Raw genomic sequence first — 19,715 nt, 5'->3', positions numbered from 1 at the left:
TACCATTATATACCTTTGTAGTAATAGCTGCCGTCTGGGGTGTGCTTTTGGAAACTGATCCAGGGGAACCGGGAGAGCCAGGAGATCCGGGAGAACCAGGTGAACCCGGTAAGCTGCTTGCTGTGGACTGGTTGGTGATGTTTGTCTTCGTGCCTCCAGAAAAGGAAAGTTTAAAACTTGAACTCTGGCGGCCAGAGAGATTGGTCTTTAGAAGAACCTCTTTCTCTTCACTTTCCTTCACTGCAAATCGAGAGACAAAACTTAGATAAAAGAATGGTCATAAAATAATCAGCGACCGTTTGCTGCGATACTGATATAATTTAGGGAAATTCTTAATAAAAAGTCTCAAAACCTTCTGAGTTCCCAAATCATAAAATTTCTTTTCAAATACTAATTACACTGCTACAAATTTATCTAAACTAAGAAATATTCATCCAGGTTTTTCTGGAAAAAAAAAATTTACAATGTCAGCGGTGCATTGAAATTAAATGATTTGTAGTGTATCATAGGGGTGTGGAGTCAGGTAAGCCAAACCTCCGACTCCTCAATATTCCTAGACTCAGATTCCTTTCAAAGCGACAAATTACTGTATTAAAAAATGGTAACATCGGGCTCTTCATCACCATTATGATAAAATAATCAGGCTACATCCGGCATTCCACATCCTTGTTATCAATTTTTTTTGATAACAGGAGCAGAGACAGGTAGAACATATACTTATAGAACATATCAAAACTTTCCTAAATTCCTATGAAAGGAAATAGGCAACGAATTCTGCACAGAATTAAAACATATTTATAATATACTTTTTTTTTTAATAAGCCAGAGCAGGCACATTTCTATTGCCACCAACTCACAGCCCTGATTGTAGTATGAATTATTCTATATTAGTATATATTATCCTTTGTACAGTGTTATGTACTTTTTATAGTCAGTTAGTTTTAATTATGATTATTGTTAAGCACAATTTCTTGATATACCAGTTTTAGACAAATATAACTGCTTGAGAAAAGCTCTAAGTGAGCTAAACGTCACAGCGGCAGTAACGGGTGAACAGAAGGCTCACTTTTTTACTCAATGTATATCTGGAGCGCTTCCTCTTTTCAATTTTTTAAAAATCATTTACTAATTTACGAGCAAAAACTCGGGGCATTAAGTCTGCTTGCAAGTCAAAAAACTCGCAAGTCAAAAAACCCGCAAACTGAGGCTCAGTGGGGTGGTGGTGGGGTAATCTATACTCACCTATCGCCGGTGTCTTGTCCTCGCGAGGGTCTGCGGCGCTGCTGCAGGCTGTCGCACCCTCCTCCATGCCGACAGAGCATTGTTTTCTGGATGCGGGGCTTGAATGCCCAGCCTCCCGCAAGCTAATGCTCCGATTGGTTAACCTAGCACCGGCTTTCATTGGCTGACGCAGCGCTGAGTTAACCAATCACAGACATTCAATGTCGTCATTGAATGGCTGTGATTGGTTAACCCAGCGCCAGCTTCCATGGACCCATTCCTTGCATTGTGGATGATGCAAGGAATGAGTCTATGATGGGCATGGTACTACGTTTCCAGCCAAAGCTGAATGGTGCATACACAAAGAAGGGGAAAAGGGGCTTAGAAGGTGAACACACCTAAACTGCCCCATATTGAACCCTTGTAGTCCCTCTTTGCTTTGGCTTTTCAGAAATATCTGCAGGGTTACCCCTTAAATCAAATGTCACTTGTTTTTAAGAGTTAAATGGCAAAGTAGTGAGCAGGAAAGCTAGGTAACACCATGAATGGTGGGTAACAGGAGGCTGCTCTGCTCCACTTTGTCTTCTTGGAGGAACGAGTAACAGTGTGATAAGTCAACACAGTTTGTCCTCCCCACTTTGAGATAAGCAGGAAGACGTCCTCCCTACTTTCCATGTAAAAGGGAGAGAAAGGAGAGAGTAAACTAAAATTATAAGAACGCTGTTATAGCAGGTAGGACTTCAGACAGAAGAGGTATAAGTCTGTGTAGGAGAGCTGACTTTTGGCTTCGTATATCCACTCTCTTCTACATTCCCTAATCAAAACCTTTGGTCTATCCCATGGAGATAGTGCACGAAATTAAATTACCCGTCATGCTTTTCTTCTGCAGCATTAGCCCCATTTACATGCAATGATGATCGCTCAAAATTCGTTTAAAAGATGAGAATGACAGTTTTGAACGATCATTTTGCATAAAGTACTAATGGGCACTAAAGCCCATTAGTACTTTATCAGTGTCATTTGAGTGCATTTGCTCTGTAATTGCCTCTATTGTTCAGCCACGGACTGCTATGAGAAAACCATGTAATCTCTAGCTCCTGTGTAGATAACAGCCTGCGGGCTGTTATCAGCCACGGGCTGTACAGAGAATACAATGTTATCTCTAGCTCCCAGCATGCGGTCAGACTGATGATTTTTCGTTCAGCATAAAAACAAATCGTTCAAATGAAAAAGTGCAAGATGGTAGCATTTACACACAACGATTATCGCTCAAAAGCCATCGTTTTAACGAATTTTGAGTGATAATCGTTGCGTGTAAAAGTGCCTTATGACAACCATTTCCACAAGTTAATAAATGCTAATCAAATTAAGATCTTTTGTGGGGCGGCTGGTGCAATTCTCAGACTACATTGTTAACTCCATATGGGTACAGAGCATTAATGACTGCTTGGGTTGCCCAAACCTAAGTGCTGCCACTTATGTGATATACATGTGATATATCTTAAAAAAAAAAATAATAATAATCCAAGCACCTAGAAGTTGTCGTTTTGCTGCAAAACTTAGCATGCAGTTAGATATCTGACAGATACGCAAATGACTAGAGTTGTGGTCTGATTAGATGAACGGCCTTGCCAGCGAAGGAATTAAAAGTAGTTCCACCCTTGGCCTATAAAAAGGCTCTCAGACGCTACCTGTGTGTAGTGATCTCTTTTCTTACCAGCGTAGAGCTTATTGACTACTAGACTAGAGCAGCACACTGCTCCCACTACTGGTCCCAATGGAGTACATCACATACAACATCCCCAATAGTGGTACAAGTGATAATGACAGCTCAGCAATATTTTCAAAACATCCGGCAGCCGTATGTGTTGCCTCTCATGGCAGGACTTCCAAGAGGAATCTTCCAGCAGGATCATAACTCGGTCGCACACAGCAAGGGTGTAACAGGAATGCCTCCACAACATTATCACAGTTTTATGGCCTGCCCGAACGCCAGATTTAGTCCTCTACATGTTCTATTGATAATGTCAGTGAAACCAACCTCTACAGCATAATCTACAGTCAAATCCAGCCTGCCAAATCATTTTATATGGCCTGTGAGGTCTGGGCGCATTATAGCCTCTTCTATTTGGAGGGACCAGAGCTGTGCCAGGAAGACCCTCTGGCACACTATAGACTAATTTTTGCTTGCCAATGGGAACAGAGATGGCGGCTGCCATCTTTATCCTATACTGCGATGTCAGGTGCATGCGTAGTGAGTGCTGTGGGCAGCCCTGGAGCCTTTGGTGTGCACTCCACCGTCAGCTTCTCCTGCGGAGACTATCCTGCAGTTCAGCACTGCTCCCTGGGGTTCAAAACAGGAGGCGGCTTGTACATCCCGGCTGCTCCTCGCTACCATCCTGCAGGGGACAGTCTGTTCTAGCCTGCCTGTCCATATCCTGTGAGCCTGCTGCATGGATCAGAGAGGATGTTGTGTATTACTGCTGCTTAACCCAGTGAGCAATGACTCTGAAGGAATTTTTTGGAATCTTTCACCAGGTTCAACTCTTCTCGTTTGCCCAAGTGAACGAGACATCATTCTTGGCAATCGTGAAACTTCTCGTTCAGGGTTTCACATTCATATGTGAAAAAATGAATAATCAGTAGTTAAATGCAACGAGAAGCCAATGAGCCGACATGTTTTATATCGGCTGAAACTGAATGAGAAGCACAGAATTTTCGTTCATCGTTGGCTCACGTTAAAACTGAGCAATCATTCCACTTTCGTTTGAATTATTTTTGGAACAATAATTGGCCAGTCTAAACGAACCTCAACTTCCATAATTTTCCCCCTTTTTTTTACCACCTGGCAGTCTAGAGTTGGGGGACTTGTGCCTCAATTTTTCTGGACTAGAACTTTACTCTAGTCAGTCTTCTCTTCCTCCCCCTTTTTAATATCTCCTTTAAAATACAGTCTTACAATTACAAATGGCCCTTTGAAAGCAACCATTATGCTGATGTGGCCCTCCGTGAAAATTAGTTTTACACCTCTGATCTAGAGGCTCAGTTACAGCAAATGTGGACAGATATACTGCAGGATACCTTACGGAACCTGTAGGCCTCCATGCCCACCCATATCACATCTTAAATCCAAGCTAGAGGCAGTACAACAGGGCACAAGCACCTCCATGCCCACCCGTATCACATCTTGTATCCAAGCTAGAGGCGATACAACACGGTACTAGAGTCTCCCTTCAAAAGGGTTAGTTTTCCAGAATAAATTATCCTTTGGCTCGGATATTATAATCACTTATATCAACGTTACAATCACAAATATACTATTTCTTTCGATTCTGACAACCCCTGCTTGATTTTTTTTTTAAATGAGTAATAAGCTTGTCTTAGCTGTGCACTGTTATTTTTTATGGAGCACAGAATGTATGCTTGCTTGATATTTCTTATAATACTATAAGACATGATTCTGAACCGTTGTTTTAATTTGTATTATTGTTCAATAAAACAGAGTTTAGTATTCACCTATGTAGATATTACAGACAAACCAAACAAAGCCAGTGGAATTGGAGCACATATTTAAAAGCCCTGTCAGAACTGTCCATGCTCCAATTCACTCATTGCCAAGTTGAAAGTTACTAATGTATAGATCAGTGATGAATATATAGGGGGGAAAGATATCAAAAAACTAGTGCAAAGGAAGAGTGGACCAGTTGTCCATAGCAGCCCATAAGATCTCAGCTCTTATTTTCCAAAGATGCTTTTTAAAAATGCAAGTAGGAATCTGATTGGTTACTATGGATATTTGTGGCAGTTTTCCTTTTGATAACTCTACTTCATAGTCTACTCTTCACCTAATGGATAAAATTGGATTTACAAACCTGCAAACCAAATACTTACATTTCTTTCTCTCCATAAACTTGCTGATTGGATCCATCAGATCCTCACTGTTCTTTATTTTGTCAGAAGGTAGCACCATTGGATCCCCATCCTCCAGGTCATCTTCATCAGTGTTAAACCACATCTCCTCCTCATCCTCTATAGAGCGAGCATCTCTCCGGTACCGGTGATTTCTGAGAATGGACCGCATGCTGCAGGGCAAGTAAACACTAAAGCATTATACTCAATTTTAGTTCACAAGTCTAATCCTGTAAATATGGAGAAAGAGCCAGAAGCTACGCTGGTAAATTGAACAAAACCACTGATTTTTAGAAAATCTTCCATAGGGTGCATTCATACGTGTGACTTTCTCATGCAAGGTTTGAAAGAGTTACATTACAACACTTGAACTGAAAGATCATTGTTTTCAGTGGGTCTATTTATGTGTACGATTTTTCTGTTGCAGCAACGCTGCGAGATAGAAAGATCACAGCATGTTTTCCTTTTGTGCAAGTCAGCAGAAATCTTACCCAATGGGTAAGAAAAAAAAAAGAAAAAAAATTGTAAATTCCACTTTTTTCCCTACTTTTAAAATTTTTCCTATTGAAAACACATATGATTCATGTGTGAAAATTGCATGTATAGCAATGCAACACTGATTCTCGCAATGCATGTGCAGTGAATTTCGCAATTTTACAAGCGCAATATCAGTCTGACATACTCAGACAGATATTGTGCTCGCCCATGCAAATATAAAGCACAAATCTTGTTTAACCCTTCAACGACCCAACCACGTTTTGTTTTTTCCTCCCCACTTTTAAAAAAAATTGTAACATATTTCCGTCGACATAGCCAGCTGAGAACTTCTTTTATTTTGCATTAGGAGTTGTATTTTTCAATGGTACCATTTAATGCACCATATAATGTACTGAAAAACGTAAACAAATTTGGGATAAAAAAAAAACAAAACAAACAACTTCCATTTCGTAATTTTTTGGGGTGGGGTGCCTTTTTCCCCCCCCCAGTGTACACCATGTAGCAACAATGACATGTCAACTATATTCTGTGGGTCAGTACATTTTTTTTTTATTGCACCACTTTAAAAAAAAATAAAATAAATTATACATACATATACACACACACAAAAAAAAAAACTTTTATTGCTTCTTGCTGCCTTTTTCTGACCAAAATGATTATTTTGGTTTTTACACTTTTCTGTCAATTAGATTGTGTGAAGGCTTGTTTTTTGTAGGGCAACCTGTAACATAGTATGAAGGGCTGAAAGAAGACAATGTCCATCTAGTTCAGCCTGTTTATCCTCCTATGTTGTTGATCCAGAGGAAGGCAAAAAAACCCCAAGAGGCAGGAGCCAATTAGCCCATTTGGAGGAAAATTCCTTCCCGACTCCCTAATGGCAATCAGACTAATCCCTGGATCAACTCCTAATTAGAGATGAGCGAGCGTACTCGGAAAAGCAATTGGGTGCCGCTGCGGCTGACAGGTGAGTCGCAGGGGAGAACGGGCGGGAGAGAGGGGGAGAAAGATCTCCCCTCCGTTCCTCCCCGCTCCGTGCTGGCACCCGAATCTTCAGGGACGAGCACAGCGATACTCGGATAAAGCAAATTACTCGAGCGAGTAGTGCTTTTCCGAGTACGCTCGCTCATCCCTACTCCTAATATTTCCTACCTACCTGTAACCCGGATTAACAAATAACCTAAGATTTATATCCTGTAATATCCTTCCCCTCCAGAAAGACATCAAGTCCCCTTTTAAACTCCCCTTTTAAACTCCTCTATGGATTTTGCCATCACCACATCCTCAGCCAGAGAGTTCCACAGTCTCACTGCTCTTACAGTAAAGAACCTCTTTCTGTGTTGGTGATGAAACCTGCTTTCTTCTAGACGTAGCGGATGCCCTCTCGTTACCGTCGCAGTCCTGGGTATAAACAGATCCTGGGAGAGATTCTTGTATCGTCCCCTCATGTATTTATACATAGTTATCTGATCACCCCTTAGCCGTCTTATTTTAAGGGTAAATAATCCCAATTTGGATAGCTTCTCTGGGTATTCCAGTCTCTTCATTCCATGTATTAGTTTAGTTGCCCTTCTTTGAACCCCCTCAAGCACTGCAACATCTTTCCTGAGGACGGGTGACCAGAACTATACGCAGTATTCCATGTGGGGCCTGACAAGTGCCTTATATAATGGGAAGATAATGTTCTCATCCCTCACCCCTATACCTCTTTTAATGCACCCCAAGACTTTATTAGCTTTAGTTTCTATTTAGCTGTAGTTTCTATTGATACAATTATTGAGTACATACAACTTTGATTGCTTTTTATACATTTTTTTTCTTGAAGACTGACCAGAAAAAAAAAACCAAAAAAAAAAAACACACAATTTTGGCATTGTGTATTTTGTGACGGGTGGAATAAATGTATTATTTTAAAAGACTGGATTTTTTTTTTTTTTTTTAAGGACAGGTCGATACGTTTATTTTTTTGGTTTCTATTTTTTTTGTTAAAAATGGAAAAATAATTTTTTTTTAATTAAAAAAGTTGAATGAAGTTTTTGTTTTTTTTACCATAGGGAACTTGAACTAGCAGTCATTTGGTTGCTTAGACAATATACTGCTATACTTCAGTATTGCAGTATATTGTATTTTTGCAGGCATCCTATTAAGAGATGCTATAGTCACATCTTTATAGAAAGAAATACATAAAAGCCCTGGCTTCTAAGACAGCTGGCATCCACCAGCTATACACCTCCTGTGGGCAGGGAGCTAAATCCGTTTGTATGAAAAGCAGTAGGAGAGAACCAATGAACACATGAAGTCAGACAATACAGATTATAAGAAACAAAGTACCAGATAAAAAGCAGGCCAGATAGACGCTCTCTCTGGAGAAAAACACCAAGGTAGTGTGGAGCAAACAATTGGGTGGGTACTGTGTCCCCTCCTAAAATACTGTGACAAGAAATTGATTTTACAGTAAACAAAAATTCTGTTTTCTTGTCCATATCATTGAGGGACACAGCAAAACCGCGGTACATTCTATAGCAGTACCCAAGGGGTGGGAAAGGGAGAAGTGTGTGTTAGGCCGCCTGCCAGACGGGCGGATCGGATCCGGCGGCGAGGGAGCAGCATGTACTCACCCGTGCCCGGCGGCTCCGGCTCTTTCATGTGCCAGCTGCTGGGCAGCTGGTGCATGGGCAGACCGGAGCCCGCGGCCGGGTGAGTGACGTTTCTGTGCGAGGCTCTGCGAGCCCCACACAGAAATAGGACATGCCGCGGTTTGTTTGTCGCGCGGCCAAACCGCGGCCGTCTGCATAGGAGTGCGTATTGTAATGCACTCCTATGCAGGCTTTCAGTGGCGGAAATCCCGCCGTGGGATTTCCGCCCGTGTGCAGGCAGCCTTACTCATGCACAGTCTACTGCTAACTCATATGGCGCGAGGGAAGAGAACTACAGATGCACAGAAAGATCTGTTGTATCACCCAGCAGGAATGCGAAGAGAAAACTATGATCTTGATGCTAGGAGGTCCAAGGCTCGAAGCTAAACTGAAAGCAAAGTGTTTGACCCTCTCAGTGAAATACGCATCAGAAAGAATGACAAAGCCCCGAAGGGCGAGCTCTTGCTGCTCTTCGGGAACACCCTGCCAAAGCCAAAAGTGGAAAGGCAACTGAGGAATGGCGATCTCTTGGACAACAGCAAAGGGTTGAGACCACTTAAGAGAAAGGAAAAGTCAGAGCAGATTAAGGAGGGACCAACCAGGAGAAGGTAAGCAAGCCTTGACCTAATAAATATCCCATGAAAAAAAAAAAAAAAAGAAGGTTGGCAGTAATGCAGAGCAAGGGTCACTCCTGCAAGGATATCTGGTGACTGAAGGATTTAAGAGGGAGGGCCAAAGCCCATCCTCCTAGCGGGTCAGAGAAAAATAAAAATAAATGTCTGTTGCTAGCTGGTAAAGTAAAAAAAAAAAAAGTTAAGAGCGATACAATGTTGAAAATGACTGGTTACCTTGATTGAATGGGTGAAGGACTCACCCCTTGGATCGCCACATTCTCAGTCAAGGACATTGGCATCCTGGTTGTGCAACCCAGGGTTGCAGACAACCAAGGGGCTAGAAAGAAAGTATCTCCGCACACTGGCTAATTTGTGCCAGGATGCTGACATGACCATGACTAAGCAGACTCTACTCGATCGCCTTAGAAAGAGACTATTGTCATATTTGAAATTCAACGGAGAGTGGGCAACAGGTGGGTCGGGTGTTGGAGGGAATGCATGATGGTTTGAAGAGGAAGGCAGACTTGCGTAGGGACCATATGTCCATTAAGATCCCACTCCTCCTATGTGTGCAATAATGGACCAACCCTTGAAGAGTAGCAGAGAAAGACCCAGGACCCATTTGGTGAGGGGATAGACCCAACTAGATAAAATGGGATCAGAGATGCTTAAAATCTAGGATGTTCGTTAATATCCTCCAGCAAGTTAAGATGGTTCCTGGCAGGGGTAAATGTGGAATTGGGATCAAGACTCACACAGAAGAGGCCAAACTGCATATAAAAAGATAATAGAAAATTGATGCTCTGTAATCCTGCTAATGGAGAGTCCTGATCTTAGTGAAGTACTTGTGTAGAAGAAAACAGAATTGATTCTTTCAGCAATGCAAGGGGAGTTATTTTGTGGCTTGAAGAACCACCTATCAAGATACCTTCCACACATGTAATAGAATGCCTGGAAAGTAAAACAATGCAGATGGTAAGCAGGATAGGACAGATTGGACACTGCAGTCCAGTGTCAACACAATCGTACCCAAGCAGAGGTAGCTTGAGAAGGTAATAGAATGAATGATTTGCTAGTATTGCACTGGTGTCCCATTAAGCAACTCTCACATTTGCTTGCAAAAACGTTGTGTTTTAGCGCAGGTCTGAGAAGCCTCATTGAAATCAATGGTAGCGTTTAGTGCTGCACTGAAAACTCAGCGTTAAACACTGGGAAAAACACATGTGAGAGCGGCCTTAGTGTTTGACATAGAAAAACATGTTGAACATCTCAACTTCAGGATTTGAAAATCTAATCCAAGGGAAAACACTTTTTTTAAAAGCAATAACTTTTTTGTTGCCATGGCCACATGAGGGCTTGTTTTCAGCGTGGTGAGCTGTAGTTTTTAAACCGGCACTGCTTTTGAGGTACATATGGCTTTTTGATCACTTGTATTGTTTTTTTTTGTGAGGCAAAATGAACCAAGAAGAATCATGGCTCATTTTGTATGTTTTTTTAAAGCTTTTTTTACCCCCGTAAAACAGCATTCACTTTATTGTACAGGTTGTTACAGATGTGGCGATACCAAACGTGGGTATTATTTTTTCTAAATAAAAAAATGAAAGTGCACTAAATAAGGAGGAAGGGGGGGGGGGGTTATTAATTTTTTTATTTAAAATTTTATTCATTTGTTCTTTTATTTCCATGTAGGGAAATTGAACCTGTGAACCAATGATCACTATAATAATACATTGTACTACACTGTATTAATCGCTAATAGTAGTGATCATAGGCTATGCATGACCCGGGCACTGTTGTCTGGCATTCCAGTCCATCACAATTACATATAGGACGGCCGATGACATCACAGAGGGAGCACCCTCCCTCCCTCTGTGAACACTTTAGATGCCGCGATCAACATTGATCACAGCATTTCATTAGAAACAGAATTCAGCGGCAGCACAAATATGGTGCATCCAATTAGCAAAACTTTATTCTCCCATCTTCTTAAATTGTGACGTTTCGACTGCTCGTCAGTCGAAACATTTCATTTTAAGAAGATGGGAGAATAAAGTTTTGCTAATTGGATGCACCATATTTGTGCTGCCGCTGAATTCTGTTTCTAATGAATTGCTGATTTAGGGATCTTGGGTCCATAGATCCCCACAGCGGCTCTGCATTATTCCTGCCCCACCAAGAAAAGGTTTGCCATTTGAGTGATGTTGGTAACCTTCCTACATTTAACCATTGATTGTAGCATGGCAGCAGTTAACAGCCTTCCCACTGATGCCCACTGTTGCAGAGGGAAGCCGGCGGTTAGTCCCAGCTGGCTCCTCCTGTGGATGTCGTGGGCTCAGCTTCTGAGTCTGCACCATCCGTAGGACATAAGCTTTCACCATCTTTCCTAAATGTAGCCAATCCCTCTGATTACTACATGAGAATTCTGGCATTAGAATGGAAGAGATTCAGCCGTGCATTGTTTCTACAAGTTGGACCAAGAAAAAAAATAAAAATAAAACCGAAGATAAAAATAGCAAAAGACGAAAATGCTGCAGATTACAGCGAGCACCAGATTAGCGCTAAACTTTACTCACTCCTCAATAACTTAGCTCTCAGACACAAACCTGTCAAGTTTGGGGTTGTCTTGCCTTTCACGTTGCTGATCATATCGTAATTTAAGTCCTTTGAATGTCTGTACGTAATCCACATCCTCTAAGGCTTTCCAGTAATTCTCAATGATATGAGCTGTTAATGATTTGATATCCTCCTGTAAGAGACAAGAATTGCATTTCAAAGGGGTGAGAGAGCCTGCATAATAAAAAAGCAGGACTAATGCAAAAGGTACCATATTTCATTATATTTTTACAGTCAAATACTTAAAAACTGATTAAATTAAACACAGTTACTCACCACTCGGACATATTCAAAAATCTCAATGATGGCAGAGTTTAGAAGGTTATACCGAGAACCATTATTGAGAAATGCTTTAACCACAGGCTCAAACAGGAAGCTTTTCACGATATATCGGTTATAAAATTCATCCTTCAGACCAACTATTTTCCTCATGAACCGCAGGGCGCCTGTAATAACATTTATATTGAGAGGCACTTTGCATGGTTGACGAGCTTAATGCTAGCAAACCCATAGGTGCAATGTCTTAACACCTAGCATTACATTAAAAAGTCATGAGTCTACTACAATTACTAAAAACTTATAAAATCTAAATAGGGCAATTAATCAGAATGCGACTAATTCTCAAACGGAAAACTGGTCCAGCACAAAAAAGCCTGCCGTAACAGCAGGTTTGCCTAATATTGCAGTATAAGGGCTTATTTACACGAGCGTATATCGGTCAGGTTTTCACGCTTCCGTCAAAGCAGTACCCCCCCCCCCCTTTCCTCCCCCTCATCGGCTCCCTGCCTCTCTCGGGCATCTGTAACGGAAGGGGCGGAGCTAAGCTCTGCCCCGACCACTCCCATTGCTGGCTACGGAAAAGGGGCAGTGAGGGGGTGGGATCTTAGCTCTGCCCCATTGCAAAACGCTCGGAGTGGAGAAGAGATACAGAGAGCCGGTGAGTGGTGGGGGGATGACTGCTTAGATGGAAGCATATATCGGCCGGCCGTGAAAGCTCTGGCTGATATATGCTCGTGTAAATAAGCCCCAACAGCGAGTACGTGCCTGCCTCTTGTGCTCTCACGGCACCATAAAAAGATCAAAACACAATGAAAAACTGTCCCGAGATACTCACAAAGGGCCAAGAACGAATGCACTGAGGACATTAGCACCAGCACCCTGCGCAGGATGTCCTTGTTGATTATGTAGTTCTTTATGTGATATGTGTGATGTTCAACACAAAATGTTAACAGCTCCAAGATTAGTGCCAACAACTGTGCAGTCTGGAAATCATCTGAAAGTAAATGATTAAGAGGTAAAATTCACATTTCTCAATTACCCTTAGCATGTTGCCACATTATCTGAACTTCTCTAACTTTGCTAGTCTATAAGCATTAGCGGCCGCTGCTCGTGCTCACAGTGTAATGATAATGGATTTGCAGCTGCAGCCTGGCAAAGTGCAAAACGAAAATTACTGGTAAATTGGGAGCACTAGTGTCAGCCGCTAACACTCTTGTAATAGCAATACTTTACATTTTGTGCCAGTTAAATATGCATCTTGGTACTTGTGGGTTATCAGTCACCACTTTTTATCTTGGTACTTGTGGGTTATCAGTCACCACTTTTTAAAAATTTATTTCACATATATTTCACCAATACGTATGCGTAACAAAAAAAAACAAACACTTTCTTCAACTCTTATTTTTCTCCAATACATAAATATTAATATTATTCAAGCAGTATGAACGCAGCAAGAGCCTGCAAGATGGCATCGAATGGGTCAATTAAAAAAGTGTGACAGATAACAAACAAGTACAATAGCTTTATTTTTATTCAGTAAAAGTAACAGTTTCTTAAACACATCTTGCCAATTTGCTGACAGTAGCCATGTTTAGATAAAACTAATACTATCATTATAATATCATTCATTAGGGGTGACTGTACACACATACACAAAAAAATGTAAAGGGAACCTGTCACTGTTTGTAGCACAATATCAGTCATGAAGAAAGCCTTCTAAACAATGTCCCATCACTGTCCTTTACCCCCTCATATATGTAGATAAGCAGTTTTTAAAAATCCCAGGACATGTGCTATGGCTTTAACAGCCTGGTGGACATGCCAGGGCCCTATGAACCGCCTGAAGGATTCTTTGAAAGCCAAGCCCTTTAACCTTTAACAGACTGATGTGAATGACATCCCAAAAGTCATCCACAAGCCATTGAAGATGATGATGTCCCAGAAGTCAGAGTGGAACAAGTGTCAAAGGGGCTGGGTTTCAAAGAGTCCTTTAGATGGCTGGCAAAGTCTAGGCAAGCCCACTGGACTAATAAAGCATTAGCATACGGCATGGAATCTTTAACCCTTTCCAATCCAATTTGTATCCTGGTTTTCCTAGGGGGCTTACTCTTTCTGCAGTTATACAATGTCACCATCTGCTGGCTTAAGCCAGTACTGCATGAGGTGACACGTTGAATAGGCTCCAACAGCAGAGAGGCTGGCAATATAGAGTAAGAGAACCCCGACGGACGTCTTCCAACATTGGAGCTGTACAGCCTTAAATCATAATGTCTTCAGACCTCAGACAGGGGTTTGGAAAGGGTTAACCTAATAGAGACTAGTTTGGTATTTAACCACTTCACAACAGCATAATGTAAATTTACATCACGTGGTCATGAAGATTGTATGGAGCGGAATCCACTCCCTACTCAATGGCTACTAGTGGTTTCTGACAGTTAGCTCTAATCGCTGCTGTTAACTGTTTAGATGCCTCAAAGTGGACTATGCAAAAAGTCAGCGCGACAGCATGATTCTGGGGTGCTAATGGATCCACATAGCATCCTACTGAAGGCTCCCATGCACAGATGCCTATCAAGCCCTGCCTGTGGTAAGGCTTCGTAGGCAACAATAAAAATCACTAAATACAGCAATACCTGAGAATTGCAGTATATTGAATCAAATCATTGCAAGTGTAATAAAGATTTAAATTGTTTTTAGTTTCTTTTGTTAACAGTAAAAAAAAAAGTCTAAAATTTAAAAACTGCACATATTTGGTATCATAGATGTGTATGCAAGTCCAAACTAATAATAAAAATATGATAAATATCTGATCACAAAGGGGTTAAGGAAGGGGTGATCTTAAAGGGGTTGTCCCGCAGAAGCAAGTGCAGTTATGTACTTCTGTATGGCCATATTAATGCACTTTGTAATGTACATCGTGCATTAAATATTGGCCATACAGAAGTTATATACTTACCCCCTCCGGTGCTGGCGTCCCCGTCTCCATGGCGATGACCAAACTTCTCCTCTGGTCGCCGCAACAGTCGCGCTTGCGCAGAGAGGAATCCTCTTCTGGAGGGTCCAGGCTCACGAGCTGCGTCCTGGCTCCTCCCCCTTCTCAGAGTCATCGCGTAGCTCCGCCCCGTCACATGGTGCCGATCAGCCAATGGAGGTGGCTGCAATCGGCAGTGGAGAGCAGACAGCAGAAGAACATCCACAGTGCACCATGGGAGAAGACCTGCAGTGCACCGTGGGAGAAGACCAGCGGCAGCCATCTTGGAAAGAAGATTTTTTAAAGCTGCTGAACGGGGATTCAGGTAAGGGAAAAAAAATTTTTAATAACACCTGGCAGCAGTATTTCTTTACAGGTACTGGGGGACTGGGCAAAAAAAATTTTCTCTTTAGGCGCGGGACAACCCCTTTAAGCTCTGTGAGGGCTTATATTTTGCATGGCAAGCTGTAGTTTTTATTGGTACAATTTTGCTGCATGTGTTCACAAGAAGGATAAAATGTGCAAAATGAGGTTTTATTATTATTATTTTTTTTACTTCTACGTCTTTGTAGGACACTTGAACACAATATCCTATGATAGCTCAAATAATACACTGTAATACTTCTGTTTGCAGTCTATTCTCTCTTTTCTTTGACACCTCCAGCCATGGCAGACCAGGAGGCCACTAAGCTACCAGTCGCTAATGTAACACATTGGCCCACTGGCTCCCCCTGCAGCAGGTGCAGGCTTGGTAAATAAGCCCATGTTAACTATAAGCTGTAGAAACCCCATCTTACTAATTACATACATGTACCTCATTGGGCTAAAAATTGCTCTTCTAGAGGTATGAAGTGATAACAGGCAATAGAACAGGTTTAGAAGGCTTTCTTCATGAGTCATATCATGCCAACACGAATTCCACAGGCAACACAACTAAAGTTGTTTGCAGTTTCTTAACAAAATGCAGTGGTTGGATAAGAGCACCCCTTTGTGTTGGCCAGCAAAGGTATAATGCATTCTCTCCAGTGGCTACTGTATGTGAAGAGATATACCCCTTTGGGCTTGCTGACCTTTACTGGGTTTCTCCTCTGTAGTGTTAGCCAGTAACGGAGCAGTGAGGACGTGCATGCAATGCTTGTAGAAGAAGCCTAAGAATTCAGTCTTCTCCGTTTTCTACAAAAACAAAAGAAGGTGGCGTTTGTTCCTAATGTAAAATCTGAATTACTCCAACAACGACCACACCGTTCTCAACATATGCTACACACTCTTGCATACAACATACATGTAATGCAGGGTAAAGCAGCAAAAGTAAAAGCTGGAAAAACAAAGTAGATTATATGTAGGTGATAATGCAATGCAGATAAATCAAACTCATCATTTAGGGGTACAGAACAGATAGACTTGAACTGCAGTGCACAATAGCAGGTCTGAGTACACGTAATTGTAATAGTAAAGAAATAGTAAAGGGATTCTCCAGGAATTTAAGAAATGAAGCCAAGTGCTGGAAAAGTTAATAAAGAAGCTACTACTGCCCCCCCCCAAAAAAACTACCCTGAAAATAAGCCCTACTATAATTTTTCAGGATTTTTGGAAAGGCTTGAAATAGAAGCCCTGCCCTGAAAATATGCCCTAGTTACAGTTCATAAAAAAAGTCAATAGGAATGTATTAGGTGTGTGAAAAAGGCTGTAAAAATGCAATTCCTGCATTTTTACAGTGCTTTTCGGGGTCAGCTGAGTCACCTATCCAGCAGGCTCGGCCTAGGTCCTTCCTGCCGCTTTCCAGAGCCCTGATGTTCAAACAAAAAAATCACCGCTGCAGAGGACCAGTGTATACCTTAACTTTTGTCACAGACTGTAATCCTAGTTTTATTTATTTGTCTTATAAAACTTAACTTTTAATTCAGTATTATATTCTAAAATCCTAAACGGACAAACGGGCTTTCATAAAAGAACTTTGTATGCAGATGATGCGATTCGTTATCCTCTGTATATCTCATAAAACACTTCATTCAGGTTTTTATTCGAGACAATCTGCTCTAATGTGTTTTGCAGACTATTTTAGATCTCATGCACGCGAGCGCATTAACCGGTATTTATGCGATCACTTGTGTTAGTTTGTCGATATACAAGGATATAGTACCAAAAAACATGATCCTTTGGAAAAATATTAAATTTTACCACTAAGAGACAAATGATCTCTTTTTCGGTTCTGTTCTCTCTATATAGTGTTCGTTCTCTCTATATAGTGCTCAACGCGTTTCCTTGCTTACGCGATTCTTCAGGAGCATTGTCACCGAGCATTTAGAACCAGATGACACAGCCAGGATCAGCAACTCTCTACTTATACGTACCCTAATTCCATAGGTTTTTAATCACCAATGGAATTAATTGTACAGAGTGCGAAAAATTAACAATCTTAAAAATAGCTAGCGTCTGCACACTCGATGACTGATGAGTTAACAACGCTCAGTAACCAAAGGGTCATCTATAATAATCCCCTATAATTGGTTACAGCTATGCTGCACGTACAGTGGTGTCTATTTCTAGACAAACCAATGTGCTGCCAGAAGATAAATCTGGGGCTCTTTTTGCAAACTGACAACAATCCGTCAAAATGCTAGGCGATTTTCTAGCCTAATCAACTAGATATTGCCCCTAGATTTCTAAGGTTGCAGAACTACCTAATCTGTCAAGGTATCGGTATATAACCTAAGTCCCTTTCTATGCTCAGACGCTGGTACTAATCACCAGTAGTCCGGCTTTGCAGAGAGGTCAGCAACGCATTAAAATAACAAACAAGGAGAATCTGGCAGCAGCTCCAGCCTTGGTGGTAGGCTGGAGGCATCCTGCAGTCCTCAGTCACCCACATGGGATCACTTCCTGATCTGTGAATGCTTCTTCGAGCGCTGTGGCTCAGCCAATCAATGCAGCGCTCAGATTACCAATCACAGCCATCGTGTCGTGAAGGCGGGATTTATGAATTGGCTAAAGCACCCGGAGAGCAGCAGAAGGACCTGAATCGAGCCTGCTGGGTGAGTAAAATAAGACACTCAGAAAATAAGCCCTAGCTCTTCTTTTGGGGAAAAATATTTTCGGGGAAATACTAATACTCAATTGTTAAATTCCTGTGGATCCAGCACTAACGTTCTGGTAGTCTCTACTGGTATTTAATTTAATGCAAAAGTGATGTATCATACATCACATGACCGCTGCAGCCAATTACTGACCTCAGATGCCATCGTGTATGGCACAAAACTGCCGACATCAGTGATTTGCTGCAGCTGTCACATACATTAACCCTTTCCAACCCACTGTCTAAAGTCTGAAGGCATTCTGATTGAAAGCTGTACAGCTCCAATGTCAGAAGACATCCGGCAGGGCATTCTTACTGTGGATTACTGGCTGCTCTGTTGTTGGGGGCCTCTTCAGCATGTCTCATACCGCAGTACTGGCTCTAGCCAGCAGATGGCTCCATTGTATAATGGCAGAAAGAGAAAGCCCCCTAGGAAACCTTGAATCCAAAATTGGATTGCAAAGGGTTAATGCCATGTCAATACAGCAGGAAAATAAAACAAGACTTGAGGATCACCGGTGTGTCAACACTGGAGAGTACAGAGATTTGACCGATAATGGGGGGGGGGGGGGGGGGGGGGGGGTGGAGAGTTTATTTCCTAAACTCTTGTGTAAATGCACCCTAATGGGGTTATCCGTTTTGGGAAAAACGCAGCGCAAACGTTTACTATTACAGTGAATGGGATTAAGGCAAATCCTGCTCACATGTAGAAGAAAAAAAAAAACTGCTGCAGATTTTCTGCTGTGACTGTACTGTAACTACCGGTGGTATTGCCACAGAAATTCTGCAACAAATCCGCAGTATTTCCACAACATGTAAATGCACTCTTAAGTTGGAAAAAAAAATTTTTTTAAAAATTGCACAATGCCATAGAAATAAAGATGCAGCATAACACAAACACTAGTAATGAGCAAAATCCGCACCAGTGAGCATAAAGACACACACAATCCGAAAACAGAATTTTCTTACACTCGTTGTTGCCAGCATGTTATCTGGATCTACCAAAGTCCTCAGCAGCCCTGTCAGCTGCACGGCTCCTCCCAGCTCAGGATCAGTGTCGCAAATCATATGTTCGATGATTAGATTAATAAGTAGGATGTCCTAACGATAAGAAAGACAGGTTCACAGACTAGTTTCCTTACAGCAACATTTTAAAGTGTAACTGCAAGTTCAGAATACTTCTGACACATCAGAGAAACATCAAGAGTTGGTTGGTGAGGTTCAAGTGCCAAGAGCCCCACTGAACGCTATAACAAAAGGCAGAAAGCACTCAGTCAAGTGCCGTCTCTGTTCACTACCTGAAGTTTGGCTCATGAACTTTAGCAAAAGTTTTATGAAAGTGTAGTTAGACTTTAAATGCTAAATCTCCATACAGTAAGATTTCCCATTTGAAGGAAGATGAAATAAATCAACAGCTTAAATCACTACATAAATTAATGCAGCAGAGATACTCACATCATCGTTCTGCTGGGATTCCTGCATTACAAACTCCCGCACCATGGACGGGTTGTATTCCACAAGGTAGGAGAAGATATCAGTGGCCGCACTGCGGACTTGTGTATCATCCATACCCTGAAATGGACAGAAACAGTACAAGTTAATATCCTATGGTCGACTATGTGGAAAGCTAAAATATTGTAGAACTGAACAATACTTGGGAATAAAAGGATAGTTGGTCAGCGAACAGAATCAGAAAACGGTACAAATCCTTTTTGTCAATACTAGTAACTGTCTGCAGAGAATATTTAAAGAGGTCCTCAATCTTCAGCAAAGATTCTGCAACTTTCTTACAAACCTTGTAATACAAATCTCACCATTTTCAAGATTTGCACTTGATGTCAGTGAATGGGAACCTTAATCGATCAAAAGCTTGTGAGGGCTAGGCTTGTTCTTCTTCGGTGGCA

The 19,715-nt window shown here is 41.6% G+C and overlaps 1 protein-coding gene across 2 annotated transcripts in view; it reads right to left on the bottom strand.

The window, feature by feature from the left end:
• The window catches only part of PPP4R3A (protein phosphatase 4 regulatory subunit 3A), a 60,020-nt gene that overhangs the window by 1,268 nt on the left and 39,037 nt on the right, over nucleotides 1-19,715 (bottom strand). For both annotated transcript variants that reach the window (XM_066607550.1, XM_066607551.1), the window contains 8 exons: nucleotides 19,267-19,383; nucleotides 18,781-18,912; nucleotides 15,809-15,911; nucleotides 12,603-12,761; nucleotides 11,765-11,934; nucleotides 11,479-11,621; nucleotides 5,113-5,303; nucleotides 14-240 (listed from right to left, as the gene is read on the bottom strand). In XM_066607550.1, the coding sequence (XP_066463647.1) occupies nucleotides 14-240; nucleotides 5,113-5,303; nucleotides 11,479-11,621; nucleotides 11,765-11,934; nucleotides 12,603-12,761; nucleotides 15,809-15,911; nucleotides 18,781-18,912; nucleotides 19,267-19,383 (1,242 nt within the window). The remainder of the gene's footprint in view (nucleotides 1-13; nucleotides 241-5,112; nucleotides 5,304-11,478; nucleotides 11,622-11,764; nucleotides 11,935-12,602; nucleotides 12,762-15,808; nucleotides 15,912-18,780; nucleotides 18,913-19,266; nucleotides 19,384-19,715) is intronic.

Source organism: Eleutherodactylus coqui, chromosome 6 (assembly GCF_035609145.1).
Source record: "Eleutherodactylus coqui strain aEleCoq1 chromosome 6, aEleCoq1.hap1, whole genome shotgun sequence".
NCBI classification, from domain to species: domain Eukaryota; kingdom Metazoa; phylum Chordata; class Amphibia; order Anura; family Eleutherodactylidae; genus Eleutherodactylus; species Eleutherodactylus coqui.
Note: the sequence above shows the minus strand (reverse complement) of the source record. Positions and strands in the feature narration are given on the sequence as shown.